The 24,544-nt window shown below is 34.3% G+C and overlaps 1 protein-coding gene across 1 annotated transcript in view; it reads left to right on the forward strand.

The window, feature by feature from the left end:
• Nucleotides 1–24,544, forward strand: part of CSMD1 (CUB and Sushi multiple domains 1) — a 2,488,924-nt gene that overhangs the window by 2,343,151 nt on the left and 121,229 nt on the right. Inside the window, exons 51-52 of the mRNA XM_027840340.1 lie at nt 3,136–3,330; nt 18,438–18,611. Coding sequence (XP_027696141.1) covers nt 3,136–3,330; nt 18,438–18,611 — 369 coding nt within the window. The remainder of the gene's footprint in view (nt 1–3,135; nt 3,331–18,437; nt 18,612–24,544) is intronic.

The following is a 24,544-nucleotide window of genomic DNA, read 5'->3' on the forward strand; positions in this document are numbered from 1 at the left end:
AAAGCCTTGCCTCATATTTTACAGATAATATTCAGGCCACTTGCCATGAATTCCCTCTTCTCCCTTCTTCCTCATCTATTACTATGGTTCCTTCTGTGATTTTTTTTTTCCTAATTCACCTCTATTTTACATGATGAAGTAGGCTTACTCCTCACTAAGGTCAACTCTACTTATTCAATTCATTCCATTCCATCCTGTCTCCTCAAACAGATTGTCCCTCTGTCGTTTATTTACAACCTCTTCTCTACTGGCTAATTTCCTATGGCCTACAAACATTCCCATGTTTCCTATATCCTGAAAAACAACTCATTGATCCTTCCATCTCTGCTATCATCCTATATCTAGTCTGTCTTTTGTGGCTGAACTCCTCAAAAAGGCTATCTACAAAAGGTGCTTCCATTTTCTTTCCTCTCACTCTCTTTTTAACTCCTTACAATCTGGCTTCTGACCTTATTTCACTAAAACTGCTCTCTCCAAACTTACTAATGATCTTTTAGTTGCCAAATGCAATGGACTTTTCTCAGTCCTCATTCTCCTTGACCTCTTTGCAGCCTTTGATATTTTAACTACTCTCTCCTCCTAGATATTATCTTCTCTCTAGGTTTCTGGGAAACCATTTTCCCCTGTTTTTTCTCCTATCTGATCATTCCTTCTCTGTCTCCTTTGTTGTATCCTGTGCCAAATAATGCCCTCTAATCATAGATGTCTGGCAGGGTTCTATTCTGGGACCTCTTCTCTTCTCCCTCTATACTATGTCACTTGGTGATCTCATCACCTTTTCATGGATTGAATTACCATCTCTATCTATGCTAATGATTTTCAAATCTATTTTTCCTGCCTCAGTCTCACTGCTGACTACAAATCTCACATTTACAACTTCATCTCAGACATCTTGAACTGGATGTCTAGTATATACTTTAAACTCATTATGTCTAAAACAGAACTTGTTATCATTTCCCCCTAAAATCCCTCTCCCCTGCCCACCTTCCTTGTTACTGTGGAGGGCAACACCAAGCTTCTATTCTCTCCAGCTGGCAATTCAGGAGTCATCTTGAATTCCTGTCTCCCACCCCCTATATCCATGCTGTTGCCAAGGCCTGCTGATTTCACCTTTGCAACATCTCTTGAATATGCCTTCTTCCCTTCTCTGATTTGGCAATACAGACTCTCATTACCTCACATCTTGATTACTACAATAACCTACTGGTGGGTCTGCCTGCTTCATGTCTCTTCCCATTCCAATCCATCCTCCATTCAACCACTAAAGTGATTTTCCTACAATGCAGGCTTGATCATATTATTCTTCTCTACTCAGTAAATTCTAGTGACTTCCTGTTACATCCAGGAGCAAATACAAATACTCAGTTTGGCATTCAAAAAGCTTTATAACCCAGCCTCTCATTATCATTCCAGTCTTCTTATACCTCAATCCCCGACACATACTCTTTTATCCAGTGACTGACCTCTGGTCTGTTCCACAAACAAAACACTCCATCTCTGGGCTCTGGGCATTTTCTCTGACTATCTGCCATGCTTGGAACATTGTCTCTCCTCCACTCTGACTACTGACCTCTGTAGCTTCCTTTATGTTCCAACTAAAATTGTACTTTCAACAGGAAGTCTTCCCCAATTCATCTTAATTTCAGTGACTACCCTCTGTTAATTATTTCCTATTTATCCTTTATATGGTCTGGTTTTTTTTTTCTTTTTTTTGTTTGTTTTTTTTTTTTTAAGGCAATTGGGGTTAAGTGACTTGCCCAGGGTCACACAGCTAGTAAGTGTCAAGTGTTTGGTCTGAGTCCAGATTTGAACTCAGGTCCTCCTGACTTCAGGACCGGTGCTCTATCCACTGCGCCACCTAGCTGCCCCTATATGGTCTGTTTTTTATATATTTGTTTACATGATGTCTCCCTTATTCGATTGTAAACTCCTCGAGGGTTTACTCCTCTTTTGTCCCTTTTTGTATTCTCAGCGTTTTGTACAGTGCCTGGTACATAGTAGGTAATTAATAAATTTTTGTTGATGGATTGATTTATTGACTCTAGGAAACTGAGACTAATGAGGTGAGAGTTCATTGGATTTTAGTACATTTATTCCTTGCAGTTTATTTATTCAGTTTATTTCAACTTAATTTACTTTATTTATTTTAATTTATTTATTCAGTTTATTTCAACTTCATTTACTTCAACAAACATAAATTCCTGTGCTCTGCCAGGAACCATGCAAAGTCAAAACCAAAGTGTCTCTGTCCCAAGAAACTTTTGTTCTACTGATAAGACATAATGTATGAACAGATAAATAAATGCAAGATAATTTGAAAAGAGAGAACACTAACACATGTTGGTGTGGGAATGGAAATTAGGAATGCATTTAAAAAAGAAATGACGCCAGAACTTAGCCTTTGAGGAAGATGAGGTTCCTGAGAGGTAGAGATATTGAAAAAGCATGAGATAGGAGGGGGTCGGGTAGATTCTTCCAATAGCAGAGGTTTGAGATTGGGAGATGGAATGTCAAATTCAAGAAATAACTGAGTCCCATTTTGTTAGAACAAAGAATAATGAAGGGAAGTGATGTGGGATTAGGTAGGAAAGACAGGCTTTTTTGACTCAGTTTATGTTCATCAGTAAAAATCATCTATGTGTCCAGCACTGTACTTACTGCTATGGAGAAAAAAACAAAAGACATAAAGTACAGTCTGTTCCTACAGAGTGTTCATTTTAAAATATGACCACTCAGCATAAAAAGCACTCAAGTTAGGAAATCTGAGTTCTCTTCCTGACTATAGAACTAGCTAACCATGTGATTCATCTTTGCACTTCAGTGTACTCATCTGTAAAATGAGAGCATTGGGCATGATTTTTTCTTGGCTCTCTTTCAGCTCTGAAATTTTGTGATTCTCTAATGTGCATGTTCTAACATTTATTATAAACTTTTGCCTACTGCCTTAAATATGCTTAAGCTTCATGGAAAATCTGTTAAAATCTGAAATAGTGTGGATTTTGTTAAAACTATTCCTAGCATTTTCAGTTTTATTGAACAGGAACCCTTAAGATTGAACCATGATTACTTTTCCCTGAAGTGATTTCCTCAGAAAAAGTATGAATACTCAAATTTTCTTCTTTCTTTCCTTCCTAGCGGTGACTTGCCCTAATATTGAGACCCAACTTTCAGAGCATGTTATCTGGAGACTGGTCTCTGGGTCAGTGAATGAGTATGGAGCTCAAGTCGTACTGAGTTGCAGCCCTGGTTATTATTTAGATGGTCAAAGACTCATACAGTGCCAAGCTAATGGAACATGGAGTGTAGGAGATGAAAGGCCAAGTTGTAAGGGTAAGTAACAAGCTGGTTTCCCATATTAACTATGCTTGCTAGTATATATTTTAGGGCTTGTTACTGAAAGTAAAAATACACTTGTTTTAAAAGCAATTGGCTACTTTACCATCTTATTACTGTAAATGGAAAAGAAATCTAATTCTTTTAACATCATTACTCTAACTCATACACAATGTTACTTATGTTGATATGTCTTCAGATGCTTAGACAACACATACATCTACTATTTGAATGATAGTTTTGTCCAATTAGATTACAAATTAGTTCTAATGATTTTTTTCTCTTTGTTAATAAGCATTTTCGGAATCTCAAAGAATACAATAGATTAATGCAATAATGAAAAGCTTTCAATGAAGCATCAAACAAGTATATAATTCACTCATGTCTAACAATTATGTTGTTGATAAACTTTATGACATATATTGACTCATTTAGAACCAATTATAATCTATGGAGATAATATTTATGCAGAAGATATTGTCATCTCTAATAACAAATTCTTGAAAAGGAAGATTATGTTCTTACATACAAAATTAGAAGCTCAACCAATGACTGTCTCAGAAATAGTAGTAGTAAACTAAGTATGATTTATAGATATACATGTGTTATGAAAATATCATTACATTACTCACAGCAAATCATATCTTCTATAAAAACATCAGTTAGGCTGTTACTTGGCATACAGCAAACATTTAAAATATAGTTGGCATATTGCAAAGTACAAAGCCAAAGGTTCAGAGCTGTTGATTCTTAAAGTACTCTGGATATATGTGTGAATATATGCTGGTGTGTGGAGGAGGTGGAGAGAGAGAGAGAGAGAGAGAGAGAGAGAGAGAGAGAGAGAGAGAGAGAGAGAGAGAGAGAGAGAGAGAGAGAGAGAGAGAGAGAGAGAGAGGTAGACTTCTTACTTGTCAAATGTAGACATTTGCCTAATAGAAAGAGGTATAGGAGGACATTAGAGGTAAAATATTTTTCCTTTTTCTCACCTTCTGCTCCATTCCTCATTCAGAAGCTGTGATTATTATAAGGCTCAGGTTACTCAGGAAAATCCTATTAAGAGTTAAAGAGGAAGCTGGACCAATGCAACTAGCCCAGTACTCCTCAGACCCTACACTGTTTTTTTCTGATGCAATTGCCTCATGCCAGAACTTCAGAATTAAAACCAGAATAGAAACTAATTGGGACCAAGAGGGTAGGTATACCTTCACCATAGGTGCAATTTCCACTAATAAGATAAGGGGGAGGGAAGCTAGGTTTTGCAATGGCTAGACCACCAGTCTCGGAGTCAGGAAGCATTGAATTCAAATCCAGCCTCAGACACTTGCTAGCTGTATGACCCTGGGCAAGTCACTTAATCCTGTTTGTCTCAATTCCTTTCCTGTAAAATGAGCTAGAAAAGGAAATGGCAGACCTCTCTAGTATCTTTGCCAAGAAAACTACAAATGGGATCACAAAGAGTCAGATACAACTGAAATCAGTGAGCAGCAATAAATACCATAAGAAGCTGTGTTTTAAGCCATGTTTCAAGGTGACAATCATATGTATCAACTGAAACAGAATAACAGAACTCATGCATACGTCCTCAGGATTGCAACTGACTTCTTGTGTCAGTTGCAATGATGGTACCAAGTCAAACAGTTTACAAAGTTATACTTTATGAGAATTGTTTTTGCTTTTGTTTTAGTTTTTTCCAATGACTTGAAGAGTTGACTGGAACACTGAGGAGTTAAATGATTTGCTTAGGCTTGCAAGCTAGTTGCCATCCTCAATTCCTGACTATCACCTCACCCTTGTCCAAACAATTGCTAAATCTTTTCATTTCTACCTTGTATATACATAATTCTGTCTTCTAATACTTCCACTGTACTGGTGCAGGCCTTCATCACCCCATGTCTAGACTATTACAAGAGTCTATTGTTTGGTCTTCCTGCTTCAAATCTCTTCCCAGTAGAGTGTGTCCTCCACTCAGCTGTCAAATTGATCTTCCTAAATTACAGTTCTAACTATGACAACACCTTATTCATTAAACTCCAATGTCTCTCTATTGCCTCTAGGATCAAATAGAAAATAGTCTGTTTGGCTTTTAAAGCCTTTCATAACTTGACCCCTTACTACCTTTGCAGTCATTTTAAACCTTATATTCTTCCACTTATTCTCTTCTGGGATCTAGACGCTGGATTCCTTACTGTTACTCACACAAGACATTCCATTTTCTGAATTTGTGCATTTTCACTGGCTGTTACCATGCCTGGAAATCTCTTCCTCCCCATTTCTACCTCCTGGCTTCCCTGACTTTCTACAAGTCTCAGTTAAAGTCTCATCTCAAGGAAGAAGTTGTTCACAGTCTTCCTTAATCTTAATGTCTTCCCTCTGAGATTACTTTCAACTTTTCTTCAGTATATCTTTATTGCATATAGTTGTTTTCATATTATTTTCCTGGTTAGACTGTAATCTCCTTGGGAGAAGAAATTTTTTTTGCCTTCCTTTGTATCCCTAGTGCTTAGCACAGTGTCTGGCACATAGTAGGAGCTTACTAAATGTTGACTTTACTTCTCAGTGCTCTACTAAACACTTGAAGACTATAACTTGAAAAGCATAGACTAATTGGTAGAGGGTAGAGGGGGTTCCTTCACTGGTAGTTCCCTATACCAGTGGATTCACATATCCAGTATAATAATTATTATAACTGTAATTCTGGAATATGTACAGTGTGAGTGAAGAAGTTGATTAGTAAGCATAATGTGATTTGCACCCTATGCACAGTTTGGAGGAACACTGACTAAATCCTGGTCTTCTCATAAGTTAATAGAGTTTTCTATTTAATAGGATCTCTAAGTTTATATTCTCCTTAAAGAAGGGTCATTGCCTAGGCAAGCCCTATGCCAAATTGTTCAATATTAAAATTGATCTTTGATGCCCTTCTCCTTTCTCCCTACCTCTCCTGTACCTTCTTCTTTTCCTCTTCCTCATTTTATTTCTTTTTTCTGTCCTCCCCCTTCTCTCTCTTCATCTCTTCCCCATACCCTCTGTGTCTTCCTCTTCCTCTCTCCAACTCTCTAGACACATATATTATCTTTCCTCCTTGAACACTCTCCCCTGCTAATTTCCTTGGTGACTATAGTTGACAAAAGTCAAGAGTGCTACCATTCTTCTAGTAACCACATTTCACAGCCATGGAATCATCCTTAACTTTTCATTCTCTCTTTCACCTTTGTCCAGTAAGTTGTCATGTATTGTTAATTCTACCTCCATGGACTATAACATCTGTTTCCTTCTGTCTAATACACAACCACTAACCCATGTTAGTACCTTATCATCTCTCACTTCGATTATTGCAGTAGCCTTCTATTTCTTTTATTGTTTCAAATATCTCCCCTCTCTAATCCAAATTCTACATAACTATTACATTTATATTTCTAAAGCATATACTGACTAAATCATTTGCCTCCTAAAGAAGTTCAAGTTGTTCTCTAATCCCTCTAGGAAAAAAGTATAAACTTTTAAATTTTGTGGCAGCCAGGTGGTGCAGTAGAGAGCACTGGGCTTAAAATCAGGAAGACTCATCTTCATGAGTTCATATCTGACCTCAGACACTTACTGCCTGTGTGACCCTGGAGCATGCCACTTCACTCTGTTTGTCCTAATTTCCTCATCTATAAAATGAACTGGAGTAGAAAATGGCAATCCACTCCAGTATCTTTGCCAAGAAAATCTCAAAATGAGGTCATGAAGAGTTGGACATGACTAAAATGATTGAACAACAAAAATTGTCATTTTGTATTTAATGTATTTTACAATATATTTCTAACTAATCTTCCCAGATTTTCCATTTCTTTCAATTTTTCTTCTGATTATATATCATGTTTTTTAAATTCCCTCTATATTTAGCCAAATTGACTTACTTGCTTTTCTCTCCCTCCCTGCCATTGGAATCACTAGCTTCCTCCACTAGCTCAAGTATTATCTCCTACTAGAGGTTGTTCATGATTTTCATACTCATTAGTGTCTCTTAAATTGCTTTAAATTTATTTTGCGGTTATTTATCCATATCCTTATTGTTTGTCTTCAGTATAATTCAAGGCAGGGACTTATTCAGTCTTGTTTTTGCATTTTCAGGACTTAGAACAGCACCTAACACATTATAAGTATTAATAAATGCTTATTTTAAACAACAGCAACATCAACAACACACATGCCTGGATTAAGAAGATGATCAGTGGAAAGATTGCACAGGATGATGGACCTAAATTCTATCCTAGCTTTGCCACTTAATACCTCTGTGATCTTAGGGAAGACATTTAATCTTTTAATTTTTTAAATGTTTTATGATGGATATGTTTTGTTTTACATTAAGATATTTACAAATTACTCCCATTTTGTAAGAGATCCATTTAAAATAAAATAGATATTAATACAATGACCTTATCTGAAAGTACACGTAACATTTCAGGTCTGTAGCATGCCTCAGTTTTCTCTTTCTCATATATATATACACACATATATACATATATATAGTATATACATATACACACATACATAATATATAATATATGTACACACACATTCACACACGTACATATTTCTCTCCTTATGCCCCACTGAAATTAAAAATAAAGAAAAAGAAAAATTCTTATAACAAATATGCTTAGTCAAGCAAAACGAATTCCCTCATTGACTGAATATGAAAAATATATGTCTCATTCTGCACTCTAAATCTGTCACTTCGCTTTAATGGATAGTATGTTTCATCATCAGTCCTCTGGAATCATAAATAGCAAGACACAATCTTGATGGACTTCAGTTTCCTCATTTATAAAAGAGGGGATTGGCACAGATGTCCTTTAAGGGTCTTTCTAGCTCTAAATCTATGATAGCATAATACCATACACAGATATGATCTATGGTAGTAGAAATCTCTGTTTTAGCCTAAAATAATACCTAGCTTCCTGTCTTAAAGTTCTAACTTTATAGTCCTGAGGGAGAATGTGAGTCACAGTATGATTTCTAAAAATAGAGAAAACAACCTTGAGTGTTGTGGAATTCAGGAAAATAAGAAATAAGCACACACAACCTTCTGCTTCCCCCATATAATATAATTCTGGGTTGTAAGCAACTCAGAAGATACTGCATTTAAGGAAATTAGATTCCCCCTTGGGACAGTACGTAAACAAAAATTTGTAAAAGCCTAGAAAAGCAATCTTAACAGAAAGGTAATTGGGAGCTACTTACAGACAGAGATCATGCATGAGTATTGAATTCATTTGGATTAGGAGAGGAAGAAAGCGAATCAGTATAACCTGCAAAACTATGGAGAGAGAAAAAAGATTCCTGTTTCATTTTTTTAAACAAAATTATTATTCTTAGATGTCCTTTTCAATTATATAGGCATTTCCAAATCAGTCCTGTGATTGTCATGCTCTAGTTAGTTGTGTTACCGGAACACACACATACATTCCTGAGTCTATAATATCATTATTCAGCTGCTGAAAAATTTGATAAAACAGTACATTTTCACAAGCCAGCAAACTTTATTTACATCATTAGAAGACTACTTGAAAATAATTGTTACTGGGATATTTTTATCCATCAGAAAGGGGAAAAAGATGCAAAAATATAATGAGCCTATTGTCAGAATATCACTAAAGGTATGCAGACACATCTAAGGGAAAGAAAAAAAATGTAACAGTTTCATTCTAATCTTTCTCTATTGTCATTTAACACAATTTACCCTAGTACCCAAGTTTCAAAACAGGATCCAATTATCTTAAATACAACCTACAATTGTGCCAAAAAAATAAAAAATCATAGTTCAAGGTGAAGTTCATGTTATGCTTGAGAAAAGACTTAATGAAAAGTTCATAATAAATTGCATAAATCTAGATTCTATTTAAATTCATTGACATTTGGTTTTGGTAAGCATTACATTATCACTAGTATATACAAAATAGAGTATAGTAACAGTTCAGTGTCCCCAGGAGATACCAAAGCACAGGGTTTATGTCTGATCAATTGTGATCAGCTTCTCTGCTAGACTTGATGGAATGAAGGCCTTTGGGTCTTCCAGAACCAAATTTGTGAATATGGGGAACCCAGTCTCCTAAAGAAAACTTTTATTTTACTTTATCTATTTAACTGAAGTCAACCATGGTATTACATGATTTTCTGGTGAAAGGAGAACAATTTACATAAGTATTTTAGATTTAACTTAGAAATTTTAAAATGCTATTGCTTAAATCATCTAGATTGGCTAAATATCCTAAAATTTCCAAAAAATAGAATAAACTTCTTCTTTAATGTGATGGAGTATATTTCTGTTAGAATAATTTATCAGTCATTAACATCATCATTGTCATCATCATCTTCAGCAGCATCATAATCACCATCATTGCCACATTTTCATCTTTATCATCATCAAACATTATCATCAAATGACTAATGCCTGTTGAGTTGTACTTTGACTTGACTCTCAAGGATCAAAGTGAAATGATTAGTGTCTACAGAAAGTGACACAAAATTCCCAAATTTGTTTTATTCAACAGGAAATGTACAAACTGCTACATTTTGTATGACATTCATAAAAGTATAATTGAGGATTTATATTTTGCACTGGACCTCAGACCTATATAATTGCACATTAAAATGTTATATGTGGCTAATTAAAATGTTAATGAGAACAACAACTGGGGAGGATTTTTTTAAAATATCCCCCTTTCAGCATTCGGCTAAATGATTCTCCTATGCCAACTACCTCTAGATACTCTGAAAACATACTTCCTTTTTGATTTTACATCCTCATCTTTTCCATATTATTGTAACTGTACCAAAACCATGTGATCACTGAAGTTTGTAGTAAATCATAATGTAAGAGTACCTTGAAGACTATATTCCTGTTTGCCAAATATCAAGAAAGATATGATAGACCTGGAAAAGTTTCAGAGAAGGTCAGTTACCTACTTAAGTAGGAATAAAATGATAGGGGGACAGACTTTGTGAGTTAATCTGCATTTAATACAAGATAACTTTCTGAAGCCTCTACTTCGGGTTAGTTGTTCAGTAGTTTTGACTGTGATAATAAGTATGGCCTATTTCCTAAGTTGGCTGTGGCATTTATTTGAGTAGCCAGTGATCTCCTGACAAATTCCTATCCATATTCTCTACAGGTTAGTCCATTTAAAGCATATAGCAAAAGAAAGTCAGAGACCCATAAAATTATACTATGTAGTCCTCCATACTAACCAATCTCAGACCCTTGCCTCCTGACCTCTGTGTATATATCAATGCTGTGACAGTCTTCTTAAACACTCAGGCTTGAAATCTTGGAGTCAATTTCTTATTTGTAGTTCCTTATTTGATGCATTTTGAAGCCATGGTGAAGATTCCATGTACCTCTTTGTTGCTTTCTAGTTGAAAGGTCATTTTAAAAATTCTTCAACAAAAATAGTTTGATGCCTCCTAGCCATACAACAATTTTGGTAGAATACTGGCAATAAAATGATAGCTATTTATTTCTGGTAGGTTATAAGGCCATTAACTTTGCAGTTTTCCAAAGGCTTTGTGTTCCCATACACCTCTTCTCTTCTGATTTAATTCTTAGCCCTACTCATTGTCCATTGGCATTGTCTGCACAAGATGTGTGTGTTTGTGCGTGTGTGTGTGTGTGCATGTTTGCATATAATTTTTTTCTTTAAATTTAATATTTTATTTTCCCCCAATTACATGTAAAAACAATTTTGACATTCTTTTTTATTCAAATTTTGAGTTCCAATTTCTCTCCCTCCTTCCCTCCCCTCCCATCCCTCCCCGTTGAGAAGGTAAGCAATTTGACATAGACAATACATATGCAGTCATGCAATTGTCTGTGTACAATTACAAACTATATGCATATGGATGTCAAAGTTCTAAAGGTCATCCATCTAATTGCATGTCATAATGTTGACAATAGTCATATAGGCATAACATAATTGTTGATATTCATTCAGTCACACTTTTCGGTATTGAAAAGGTCCAATTTTTTCCTTATACCTTTCAAATCTCCTTCTTGAGATATCTTATGAATTCATTTCTTCCACTCTATATGTCCCAAGTTATATTTTTAGCTATTGATCTCTTTAGTGCCATTTCTACTTCTTCTATAATAACATGGGGAATTATAATTAGTTAAGGATCCTACTGTAATGTATACACTATCAGTCACATTGAAAAAAATTGGTATAAAAATCTTTGCAGATCATTTCCATTTTCTTTTGTTTATTATCCTCCTATTTTTGTCCTTTAGTATTCTTTAGATGACTTCATTTAGCTGAGCCAACTCAGTTTTCTTTAAATTGGTTTTGCCCTCTGCTGCTTATTTCTTTTTGGTGAGGTATTGAATCCTTCTCTAAAATGTTTTACAAATGAGTTTGCACTTTAAACTGTTGTTATTCTTGGCTGAGATATCCCAAATCTCCCTACCTGATGAGTAAGTCAAGTATTTACAAAGACAAGTTTTAGGATCTTTAGGCCTCTTTGTGACAATTAATTTATATGAGGTAAACATCTACATTAAATAATTACCTTCTATGTCCTTCCATCCATCCATATGTAATTTTCCATCACTAATTTGTTTCACTAACCTGGGATAGAATTGTTCTAATTACATCATAATTTTTTTTCTCATCTTCCTTCTTTCTTTTACCTTGGTCTAATTTTGATCTTTTGTCTAACAGGTCAGTGCTCTGATTTCACACAGGCAGCTGATTCATTGACTCATCGTGTCCTGTATGTTAAGATATAATCATTTTTTATGTGTATGACATTATTTGATGCTCATTTTCTACATTTCACCCTGTTTATATTCTTGAAAAATTAATCATGATATCTATATATTAGGCTTCTGTAAGTCTTTCACCTTTCATTTAAAAAAATGTGATTGATATTTTCTAACATTTCTCAGTTCTATCACCTAGTCACATCTTTATTTTGAAGTTACACAGCACTGAAATCTTATCTTGATTAATTTTGAAGGGTCATTTTAAATCCTCTTTAGAACCTCTCCATTTCTTCATCTGCTGCCACAGATTTTGGTGCACAAGTTGCAAATATTTTCATAGTGGTCTTTTTGCAAATACTTATCATGAGTCAAATGTCCCATGAAATGATATTTCTTTATGCTTTGAATTACATGATAAAACTCATCCCATGAACTCATTTATTTACCTCTCTAAGGAGAATGTGGTAGTGATGTTTATTCTTAGCTGCAGCTTTTTTCTTCCTTTTGATTTTGTTTATACTGAGAATATCAAGATTGATACTATTCAGTTATTTTAGTACTATCTATCTGTATTTGCTGGCCATAAGACAAGAATGTTACATTAAGAATATAAATTGTTAAGTTAATGCTCATAAATTGTCCAATACCTTTGTAACTCTTAGTACCCTCTTCCTCCTTTTCTACCACAATATTACCATCATTTAAAAAAGACCCTGTATGAGAGAAAAGAAAAATTGTAAGTAAATAAAAGAGAGAGAAAATAGCAATATTTTTCACTCAATAATACAATTACAATAGCATTCAACTTAGGGAAGATAGAAAAAAAACACAGACCTAAATGGAGATTTGATAATTACATACTAAATTGCAAGGGAATCAAGAAACATATCTTTGAAACAGTTAATAATTGTGATAAGACAAAATAACAAAATGTCTGGGATGCAGCTAAAGCAGTTGAAAGGCATATATCTATATCTATATCTATATATACATGATATTAGGAATATATTTATTTATACATTAATAAAGTAGAAATAAGATTAACTGAATGTTCAATTTTAAAATTTAAAAGCCAACAAACCAACAAACCTACAATAAACAAAAAAAAGGAGAATTTTGAAAGTTAAGGAATATATGTGTGAATACAAAAAGGGCAACAACACTGATAGAGTAAAATGTATTAATAAATATTGATACACATCTCTCCAAACTGGTTAAAAAGAAGTGGGAAGAGAATAAAATTATCAAATAAAAATATACAATGTGAATTTACAACAAACTCTGAGGAAATAAATGTATTACAACATAATATACATTGCTATATTATAATAAACCTGAGAATTCTGAAGATTGGCTACAAAAAGTGTAAAATACTTAAATTAACTAAGCAACAAATAAAGATAATATATAATATCATATCAGAAAGAGAAATTGAATTGCCTATAAAGGAATTACAAGAGGTAGCAGGGGAGAGTGACCTGTCTGCATGGATTTGTAGGAGAATGTTGTCAAACTTTTAAAAATTTAAAAGCCTATATTATACAAGGGGCATCTAGGTGGCACAATGGATAGAGTTCTAGGCCTGAAGTCAGGAAGACTCATCTCTGTGACTTCAATTCTGGCCTCAGACATTTACTAGCTATGTGACCCTGGGCAAATCATTCAACGCTATTTTCCTCGGTTCCTCATTTGTAAAAAATAAACTGGAATAGGAAATGTCAAACCACTTTAGTATCTTTGCCTAGAAAACCCCAAATTGGGTCACAAAGAGTTGGATATGACTGAAAACAACTGAACAACAAAAATATTATACAAATTATTCTCAAATAATTGAGAAATAAAGCCCTTAATCAAACTCCTTTTTATGAGACAATTATCTTTCTAATATGTACACTGGCAAATGATAAAGCAAAGAAAGCTATACACCAATATAAGCACTGATGGTGAAATCTTGAAAAAGTCACGGTGAATCCCCTTAATGGTCAAGCTCAGCATGGAGAGACAGAGAGCATGGTCTGGAGACACTGAGGGTGGCCAGGAACATGATACTATAGGGAACACTGTAGTACTGAGGGAAAGGTAGTGTACCTGGGCAAGAAGATGTCTTAAACTCATACTGGGGTACCCCCAAACCCACACAAGGGCAGTGATACAGGGACAGATATTAACTGGCAGCCTTTTTTGTACACTATCTGCTCCCAAATTGCAGATCAAGGGAGGATTGCATTAATTCTGTTCATATAAAAATCTTTAGATTACAGGTAATAAAATTTACTTTTTTGGTATTTGAAATAATCTCTAGTTCTTGGGTAGCTAAGAATTCACCTCCATTAACCCAAACCCTGCCTACAGCTGAGGGAGAAATATAATTTTCTTTGATTATTTTTTTTGTGTATTTTTTGTTTGTTTATTAATCAGGTCATGTGTCTGTCTTACATTTTTTTAAAATTAATTTATTTAATTTTAGTTTTCAACATTTACTTCCACAAGATTTTGAGTTCCAAATTTTCTCCCCATCTCGTCCCTCCCCCCACCCCAAGATAGCATGCATTCTGAATACCCCTTCCCCTAATCTGCCCTCCCTTCTATCTCTCCCCTCCCTTCTCTTATCCCCTCCCCCTTCAATTTTCCTGTAGGGCAGGACAGATTTCTATACCCCATTTCCTGAATATCTTATTTCCCAGTTGCATGTGAAAACAATTTTTTTTTTACTTTTGATTTTAAAACTTTGGGTTCCAAATTTTCTCCCTTTCTCCCTCCCCACCCACCTTCATTGAGAAGGCAAGCAACTCGATACAGGTTATACACGTGTAGTCATGCAAAACACTTCCATAGTAGTCATGTTGTGAAAAACTAAGTATATTTCCCTTAATCCTATCCCACCCCCCATTTATTCTTTTCTCTCTTTTGACCCTGTCCCACCTTAGAAGTGTTTCCTTCTGATTACTCCCTCTTCCAATCTGCCCTCCCTGCTATCATCCCCCCCTCCCCCAGCTCTCTTATCCTCTTCCTCCCCTGTTTTCCTGTAGGGTAAAATAGATTTCCATACCCAATTGAGTGTGCATGTTATTCTCTCCTTAAGCCAAATCTGATGAGAATAAGATTCACTCATTCCCTCTCACCTTCTACTCTTTCTCCTCCACTGTAAAAGCCTTTTCTTATCTGTTTTATGTGAGATAATTTACCTCATTCCACCTCTCCCTTTCTTCTTCTCCCAGTATAATCCTCTCTCACCCCTTAATTTTATTCTCCAGATATCACCCATTCATCTTCAACTCACCCTGTGCCCTCTATCTATCTATCTATCTATCTATCTATCTATCTATCTATCTATCTATCTATCTATACATACATATAATTTTTTTCCTCCAACTACTCTAATACTGTGATAGTCTAAATCTAATTTCTGCCATATTTTTATTGTAGTTTTGCCAGCAATTCTTGTAAAAAAGAAAATTCTTTACTATTTTTTTAATTTTCGTGTTTATCTAACATTTGGTTACTGAGTTCAATATTTCTGATTCTTGTAAAATGATCTACCTTTTATTGTTTTAATTAGCATCAAAGAGTTTTGATGTTTACTGATTCATAATATATTTTGAGGTCTGAAAGTGTTATGTATTCTTTATTCTTACATTTTAAAAACTGTTTCCTTTGATGTTTAAAGTCTTTAGTTTATCAAAATGAACATTATTATTTTGTATAGTTCTATAAAGTACTTTTATGCTAGACTGATTGATATAGCACTAAATCTATAATATAACTTTGGTGGCATTATAATTTTTATTAAACTGTCAAAACCCAACAATCAGTTCTGAATATTCCTCCAGCTATTAAAATGTGTTTCTTTAAGGGATATTTTATAACTATATCTATATGAGTATGGAGTATATTTTATAGACTGACTCAATTTTTTTTTTAAATTTATCTGGAAGTTCTTTTGAATGGGATTTCTCTTTCTGTTATTGTCTCATATATTTTATAGTACATATACAAATATATTTATGTAGTATATATTTTTATATATAGTATTAACTTTGTGAGAGTTTTTATGCATGGCAATTTTACTGAACTTCATGTCTCAATTAGTTTCTTTGCTAATTTCTTAGTTACTTTCCTAGTTAAGCATCATATTTTCAGCAAAGAGGAATAATTTTGTCCTCTTTTTTCCTGTACTTATGATTTTAATTTGTTCCTTTTGTCTTCTCTGTCACTAGTATATCTAGAACTATGTCAGAATTTAGCAAAGAAAGGAGTCATCCTTGATTTCTTCCTGTATTTATTAAGAAAGCTTCTATTGTTTCCCCACTGAATATAATATTAGCTTTTGGTTTGAGAATGATACTATTTCTCATATTAAAAAAATCTCAAAACTTCTACATTACAGTTTTATTACACAGATGACTGATGTACTGTGTTGAAATACTTTTCTGTATTGATTAAAATAATCTTGGATCATGAGTGTTTTTTTAAAGTGATCATATTCATTATTTTCCTAATAATGAGACATTCTTGTATTCTTGGAATACATACAACTTGACCATAGTAAAAGATTTTTAGATGCATTGATATAACATTTTAGCTAAAATTTTACTTAAATTTTTTGAATTGATCTATCTAATCTTATTTCTCATTTCCCAAACATACAACCTTTCTTCAATGATTCATTGTTGTGTACATTTCTGTTCTTTCTGCTTCTGACCTTACTTTCTACTCAATCTAGAATTACTTCTTACCTATTCACCTACCTGAATTCTACCTCTTTTCAATGTTCAGGTTGAGTTTGCCCATTGTTTAAAGCCTTCCTGGACTGCCTCCTTCTCAGACGCAGTTCAGCATTTAGTTATATAATATCTTCTATAATTCACTATTTTTATTGTGTCTTTCACTATTTAAATTTTTTTAAATTTTTTTTTCCAATTAGATGATTCATTTTTCTTAAAGTCAAGGACCATTTCATGCATTTATTCTAGAGAGCCATTGATAAAACTTGGTCATAACCAAGCAAATGTTTCTTTATTAATTGTTGATAGATTGATTTTATTTTTTCATATTTCTACTCCATGACTTAAATATAATAAATTCCATTAACTTGTATTACCTGGGCCTGGATGCTGAGAAAGATTTCTGCTATGTCTTTTTGCTTCTTTGGAAAAGAAACATTTCTACTTGATGGTACACCAAAGCCAGAATATGAGAAACTTAAAAAAAAAAAAGAAAGTTATATCTGTTCTATCTTGAAACACAGGCTAATCAGCTTTTATAAAATAACAAAGAAGACTAGGCCCAGGCTTGTTTACCTAATCCCAGTGTTCTAGAATGAGAGAGAATTTGTCAAAGCTTACGATAAATTAAAGAAGGTACTAATTCATACAGTAGACAGTAAATTTATGAAACTCAGCCTAAAAAGTGGCCTATGTTGAATTTAAAAAAAATTAAAGGTAGAAAAAATTCTAGAATTCAACTAATTTAGAATTCAACTAACCTAGGTTCTTTTCCCATATAATAGCCATATGAACATTGGCAAATCAGTAAGGACTTCAGTTCATCTACAAAATAGGGATAATACATGCCCTGCCTAATTCTTAGGACTGTTGTGGGAGTTCAAATTATATAACAGCTGTGAGAATGATTTTGTTACCTGTAATATGTGACACAAAAAGGAAAGCTATAAAAGGTGTATGCGCATGCATTTAAAAAAAGTGTAGGTAAACATATGGATTATTAATGATTTTAAGAAACATTAGTTAAATGTCTACTCTAGAATATGAAAAATACTCTATTAGGAACACGGGTTTCAAAATAAAAATGAAGTCCTTGCTTTCTAGAAGTTTACATTTTTCTGGAGGGAAATTATATGTATACAGATAAATAAATATAAAATATACAGGATGTCCCAAAAGTTTCAGTGCAGTTTTTGACACTTTAATAACTTTAATACCTTAAAATTACGCCCAGATTTTGAGGACACCCTGTACACAAATATGTGTATTTGTGTACACAGACACACACACATGTTTATTTTGGGGAGTAGCAAGGAGGCATTAGCAGGTAGAGAATTACAATGGTTATTGAATGAATCCAGAAATATAAGGCAATATATTCCTTATAATTTGATGTAGTCATACATCAGTTTATAAAAAAAAATAAGTCCTGTTCTCCTACAAAGTATTCTTTATTGCTGTTGTTTTATTCAGAATCTTAGGCTGGATTGATCACTGATCTGACTAAATATGACATTCATTATCTTTGGTTCTTGAATCAAAAGTAAATTAGGAAGTTTAATTAATTTACATATAAGAATATTGTGAAGATGACCGTATATCCATATAGGGTATTTTTTTTCTTCCTTTAGTTATCTCATGTGGAGGTCTGTCTTTTCCACCAAATGGTAATAAGATTGGAACACTGACCGTATATGGAGCAACAGCCATATTTACTTGCAACACAGGATACACTCTTGTTGGCTCACACGTCAGAGAATGCTTAGCAAATGGACTTTGGAGTGGTACAGAAACTCGATGTCTAGGTAAGTCAATTCAAGGATTTATGTTTTTCTGTCCTTCAAATTAATCATTAACATTCTCATTTTAAAAATTGCCTCTCACAGTACACCTAGATGCTTTCTACATTTCTTATGCTCCAGTTCATAATATGACTTCACCTTTGAGCTTCTAAATAATTTTTTTTTTTTTTTTGGCGAGGCAATGAGATGATGTGACTTGCTCAGGGTCACACAGCTCGTGTCAAGTGTCTGAGGCTAGATTTGAACTCAGGTCTTCCTGAATCCAGGGCCAGTGCTCTATTCACTGTACCATCTAGCTGCCCCAAAAGGATTCTTCTTCTTCTTCTTTTTCTTTTTTTTTTAGGCAATTGGGGTTAAGTGGCTTGCCCAGGGTCACACAGCTAGTGTCAAGTGTTTGGTCTGAGACCGCATTTGCACTCAGGTCCTCCTGACTTCAGGGCCAGTACTCTATCCACTGCACCACCTAGCTACCCCTAAATAAATTTTATTCGATCAATAAATCAAGGTCATATCATTTTCTAAGTAATTTAAAGGACTATTTTTTCCAATGTTGAGGCAATATACTAGAAATTCAATTATGATAGTAATACATATCTTCATTTGATTTATTTTCCTATTTTGCCTGTCATTCTCCCATCTTTTCTCTATTTTTGATATGTAAAATAAATGGAAAATTAGTTTATCAAATTGAAACAATAGAAACATATTTAGAGTTGGCTGGGAAATTAATTTTTTTCTCGACTCACTTAAGTTTACAGATGTAGAAATTGTCCCAGAGTGGTAAGTAATTTGGCCAAACTCACATAGCTACCAAGTAGTCAATCTGGCATTGAACCTAAGTCTTCTAATCTTAGGTCGAGGTATTACTTGGACTAAAGAATCTTCTTATTCTGAGATTCTGTAATAAAAGCCCTTTAGGTTCTATGCTACTTATGTCAGTACTACATTAATAGAAATCATTCATATATGACTTTATCAGTTAATATGAGTTAAGAAGTGACAGAACCAATATTTGATCTGATACTCTGACTCCAAATTCAGAGGATATTATTGTTGTTTCCCACTATGCAAAAGAGTACACAGCTTGAAATGACTGTTCTATAGTTAAAATCTGGATTCCCTTTGATGGAAGCCTAGATCTCACTTTTGATATTATTTTTACTATTTATACTATTTCAGCATTTGGCAATAATATTAGCTCTTATCCATTATCTCTTTAATCTGTAGTCTTCAATATGCCATTGATATATGTGGTACATTTTCCCTCAAAAATATATTTTCTTTTTTTATTAGACTTTATTTTGATAGTGTTTAAGCTAAAATTGCATTTTCAGTACTATAATGACCCATTGGATAATGAATCCCTTTGTAAATATCATAACACTGAGACATTGCCATGTCAGAAATGGCAAGTGGGATAATTCTGAATAATTTTGTTCCAAGATGATATTTTTTTTTGTTCTTCTTATAGAAAATGTAGTGTTTTTTTTGTCTACATGTCAAATGTTTCTCCTTCTTAGTGATCTAAAGAAAACTTTAACACTCATAAAAGATAAGGAAAATGAAAAACAAAGATGAGGCCTTCTTGTGGCAAAACGATATTTGATTCTACATGACCCTTGCAACCTTATGTTCAATGTAAAATAAAGTTATGCCAGCCAGAGTAGTCCCAGCAACCGCATGTAGCACCTTGTTATGAATATCTTTAGAGACTTTATCATGACATGTTGTATTTATCACTATTAGTGTCCTATTTTCCTGTTACACTGGGATGCTATTTCTAATTCTCTAGAGAGTCAGCATGGAGAGGTGACTATAGTGCTTGACTGGGAACTAGAACTCCTAGATTTAAGTTCCATTCTATTCCTTATTAACTGTATAAGAATATGCAAATTACTTCTTCTCCATGAACCTTAGTTGTTTTTTTTTTACTCTATAAAATGGGAATGTAATTTAGTACATTTAATACCTGCTTCATAAGGCTATCATAGGGAAAACTTTTTGTAAACCTGAAAGTACTATAACAATGTGAGTGATTTACTCTCATCTTAAATTATAGGTCCCCTCATACAAAGTAGAGTGTTCTGCACACGGTAGATTTCTAAATAATGATTATTAAATGAGTGAATGAACTACTTAGAAATGCAGAGTTGATATCATCATTAAAAAAATTACACCGGAAAACTACCGTGATTTTTCCCCCATGTCTACATATGGATTTTCCTACATTACTAATGGGCCAAGATATCATTTATTTATTTATTTATTCAACAAATATTATTTAAGTTTCTGCTATATTTAAAGCATGGTGATAGGGGCCTCCTTGCTGTTCCTCACAAGACAGTCTATCTCTCAACTTTTGGCATTTTCACTGACTATTTCCTATGCCTGGGATTCTCTCCCTTCTCATCTTCATCTTATGGCTTCCCTGGCTTCCTTCAAGTCCTTCTTAATCCCATCTTCTACAGGAAACCTTTCTTTTTTTTATTAATTTATTTTGATTTATCAGCAATCACTTCCATGAACTTTTGAGTTTTAAATTTTTCTCCCCCTCACTCCCTACATCCCTCCCCACCTCCCTCCCAAGATAGCATGCAATCTGATGTAGGCTATACATATATATTCCTATTAAACATATTTTCACATTAATGATACTGTAAGAATTAGAACCAATAGGATGAGCCACCAGAAAGAGGCAACAAAACACAACAGAAGAAAAAAATAGCAAATAGTATGCTTTGATCTGTATTCAAATTCCATAGTTCTTTCTTTGGATGTGGATAGCATTTTCCATCATGAAGTCTTTGGAGATGTCTTAGATCCTTGTATTGCTGAGAAGGGCTAAGTCTATCAATATTAGTCATCATGCAGCATGGCTGTTACCGTGTACAACCTTCTCCTGGTTCTGCTCACTTCACTCAGCATCAGACAGTACAAGTCTTTCCAGGTTTTTCTGAAGTCTGCTTGTTCATCTTTTCTTATAGCATAATAGTATTCCATTACATTCATATACCACAACTTGTTCAGCCATTCCTCAATTGATGGGCATCCTCTCAATTTCCAATTCTTTGCCACCACAAAAAGAGTTGCTATAAATATTTTTGTACATGAGTCCTTTTCCCATTTGTATGATCTCTTTGGGATATGGCCCTAGAAGTGCTATTGCTGGTCAAAGTGTGTGCACATTTTTATAGCCCTTTGGGGCTTGATGCCCCTTAATTCTAGAGCTGTTCCTCTGTTATTTAGTTTTTGTTTTTGTTCAGTCATTTCAGTCATGTTCAACTCTTTGTGACCTCATTTGGGGTTTTCTTGGCAAAGAAATTGGAGTGGTTTGCCATTTCCTTTTCCAGCTCATTTTACAGATGAGGAACTGAGACAAATGGGGTTAAGTGACCTTCCCAGGGTTACCCAGCTAGTAAGTGTTTGAGGTCAGTTTTGAAGTGAGGAAGATGAGTCTTCCTGATTCCCAGCCCAGTGCTGTATCCACTGTGCCACCTAGTTGCCCCTGTTTCCAGTTACCCTGTATATAATATGTTTATATATAATTGTTTACATATTTTCTCCTCTATTAGACTACAAACTCCTTGAGAGCAAGAGCTATCTTTTTTTTCCTTTTCTTTGTATTCCCATTCTATCTATCTGTCTATCTATCTGTCTATCAATCTATCTATCTAATCTATTTATCTATTTATAGCACAATCCCTAGCTCACTGTAAGTGCTTAATAAATGTTTTTGACCATCAGGGATGCAAATATTAATGAAACAGTGTCACTGTTCTCTAGGACTTTAGAACCTAGACAAGGTGATAAGACAGTGCATAATTTAGTATAAAATAAGGCAGGCAGTCCTTTTTGTACAGGGCTATGAGACATTATAGATGCCATTGCCATGTGATACCTAGATTTTACCAAAGCATCCAACAAAGTATCTTGTGTTGCCTTTGTCAATGAAAAGATGTAGGCTAGTTGATACTAAAATTATGTGAATCTGGAACTTTTTGAATGGAGAAATCTAAAGGATCAATGTTGATTTGGAGGGATGTCTCTAGTGAAACATTTTGGGATTGTCTTTGGTCCTGTACTATTTATCAGTTATTTGACTGTATTTTGCAGAATATGCAAAACCGGAAAGGATAACTAACACAAGGGATGACAGAATTAGGATCCAAAAAAGATATCAACAGTCTACAAAATTGAAATATATGTAATTAGAAACAATGTAATAGGAATATTTGTTTTAAAATTTAATTTAATTTTTCAATTAAAAGCATCTATTTTCTCTCCCTTGCAGCACCCCAACAAAATGGGGGGAAAAAGAAGGCCAAAATACTTGTACAAATATAGATAATAATAATAATAATAATAATAATAATAATGGCAGCTCCATACTGGACATGTTCAAAAAATATGTCTCATTGGGTATCCTTTATTTCATCATCTCTCTGTGGATACCATGCTTCATCACTGGTCTTCTAGAGTTATAGCTGGCCATTACAGTGATCAGTCTAATGGAAATAAATTTACATTCAGTTCAAAACATTAAGTTCAAAAACCACCATCACATGTGCAAAATATGGAAAAATGTTTCTAGATAATAATTCATTTGAAAAAGATCCTAGGATTTAGTGAATTATTGGTTCACTTTGAGTCAACATTATGCCATGCCAAGCAGGAAAAATAATTAAAGCACTACCCAGAGCAAGGAAGGTTTACAGTTCTCTTGTACTCCACCACAAATAGACCATATTGGAACATTGTCTTCAGCTCTGGACCTCATCTTTTGGCATGCATATTGATTACCTGAATATATTCAAAGGAAAGCAACTGGGATGGTGGAACTTAGCATCATGCCATAAGAGGATCAGAACTAGGGATGTTTAGCTTGGAGAATAGAAGACTTAAGGAGAGGACATACTTTCAAGTCATATCATATGGAAGAGGGATTATTCCTGGTATGACCCCAGAGGACTAGGTTAGAGTAATGAATAGACATTGTAATTTATAGAGAATCAGATTTAGATTCAGTATAAGAAAAATTGGCCAAATCTTTCCATTCCACCACAACTGTAGATTTTATTGGCAATGCTAAATATGATAAGAGAATTTTAACTTTGGTTTGAATGTGATTAAAAGCAGGAAGCAGCAACTTCAATCAGCATAGGTCCTATATTCGCATAATCTTGAAGTGTGGGGTACTTGTTTTGCCCTATGGAATATGCTTTGCTGCTTATGATAACCACTATCCCTGAAGAATATAGGGATATGGGCCTAACTCATTCCCCCATGCAAATTAGGTTGATTTTTACTTTAAAAGTATTAAAATATTCCTTGATTGGCTTAGAAAACTAAAAGCTCAAAGTACTGACATAGCTTTCTGGTCACCTGAATACAAAACAGCCATGTTTTTCAGAGTTCCTGGAACTCTTTAAAGCTTGGCTGATAGAAAACAATAGGTGACACATACAAAAGAGCTTTGCTCAGTTGAATCAACTGTCTTCATTGCATGTCCTTTTTGAATATCCTTCTGCTATGGCTAAATAATCTACTTTTGCTAACTGTTGAATGACCTGTGAATATCTCCTTTTTCCCAGATGTTACATGTGAATTACCAGGAGATTGTCCTGAATTAGGCCTGGCCAGAACAAGGTGCATAAGTTAAAACAAGGTGCATAAGTTAGACGATGTCATTGCAAACTTCAAATGATATAAAAATATCATTCAGTAAAATGTTAATAGCTCTATTCAGTGTGCGGGTCCAAACCGCGCACACTCTTACAGCCAAATCAGCCAACCAGAGTCATACTCACCTATCATCGGAGGCCACCCGGGTAAACCAGAAACGAGCCGATCGGGGGTGCAAAAACCTGAACTTTATTCAATAATCATCATAGCAAGGCCAGGCAGGAAGGCACACGTGCGAGCAGGAACAAAAGCCG

The sequence above is a fragment of the Vombatus ursinus genome, unplaced genomic scaffold (assembly GCF_900497805.2).
Source record: "Vombatus ursinus unplaced genomic scaffold, bare-nosed wombat genome assembly UNPS02014841.1, whole genome shotgun sequence".
Classification (NCBI taxonomy): Eukaryota; Metazoa; Chordata; class Mammalia; order Diprotodontia; family Vombatidae; genus Vombatus; species Vombatus ursinus.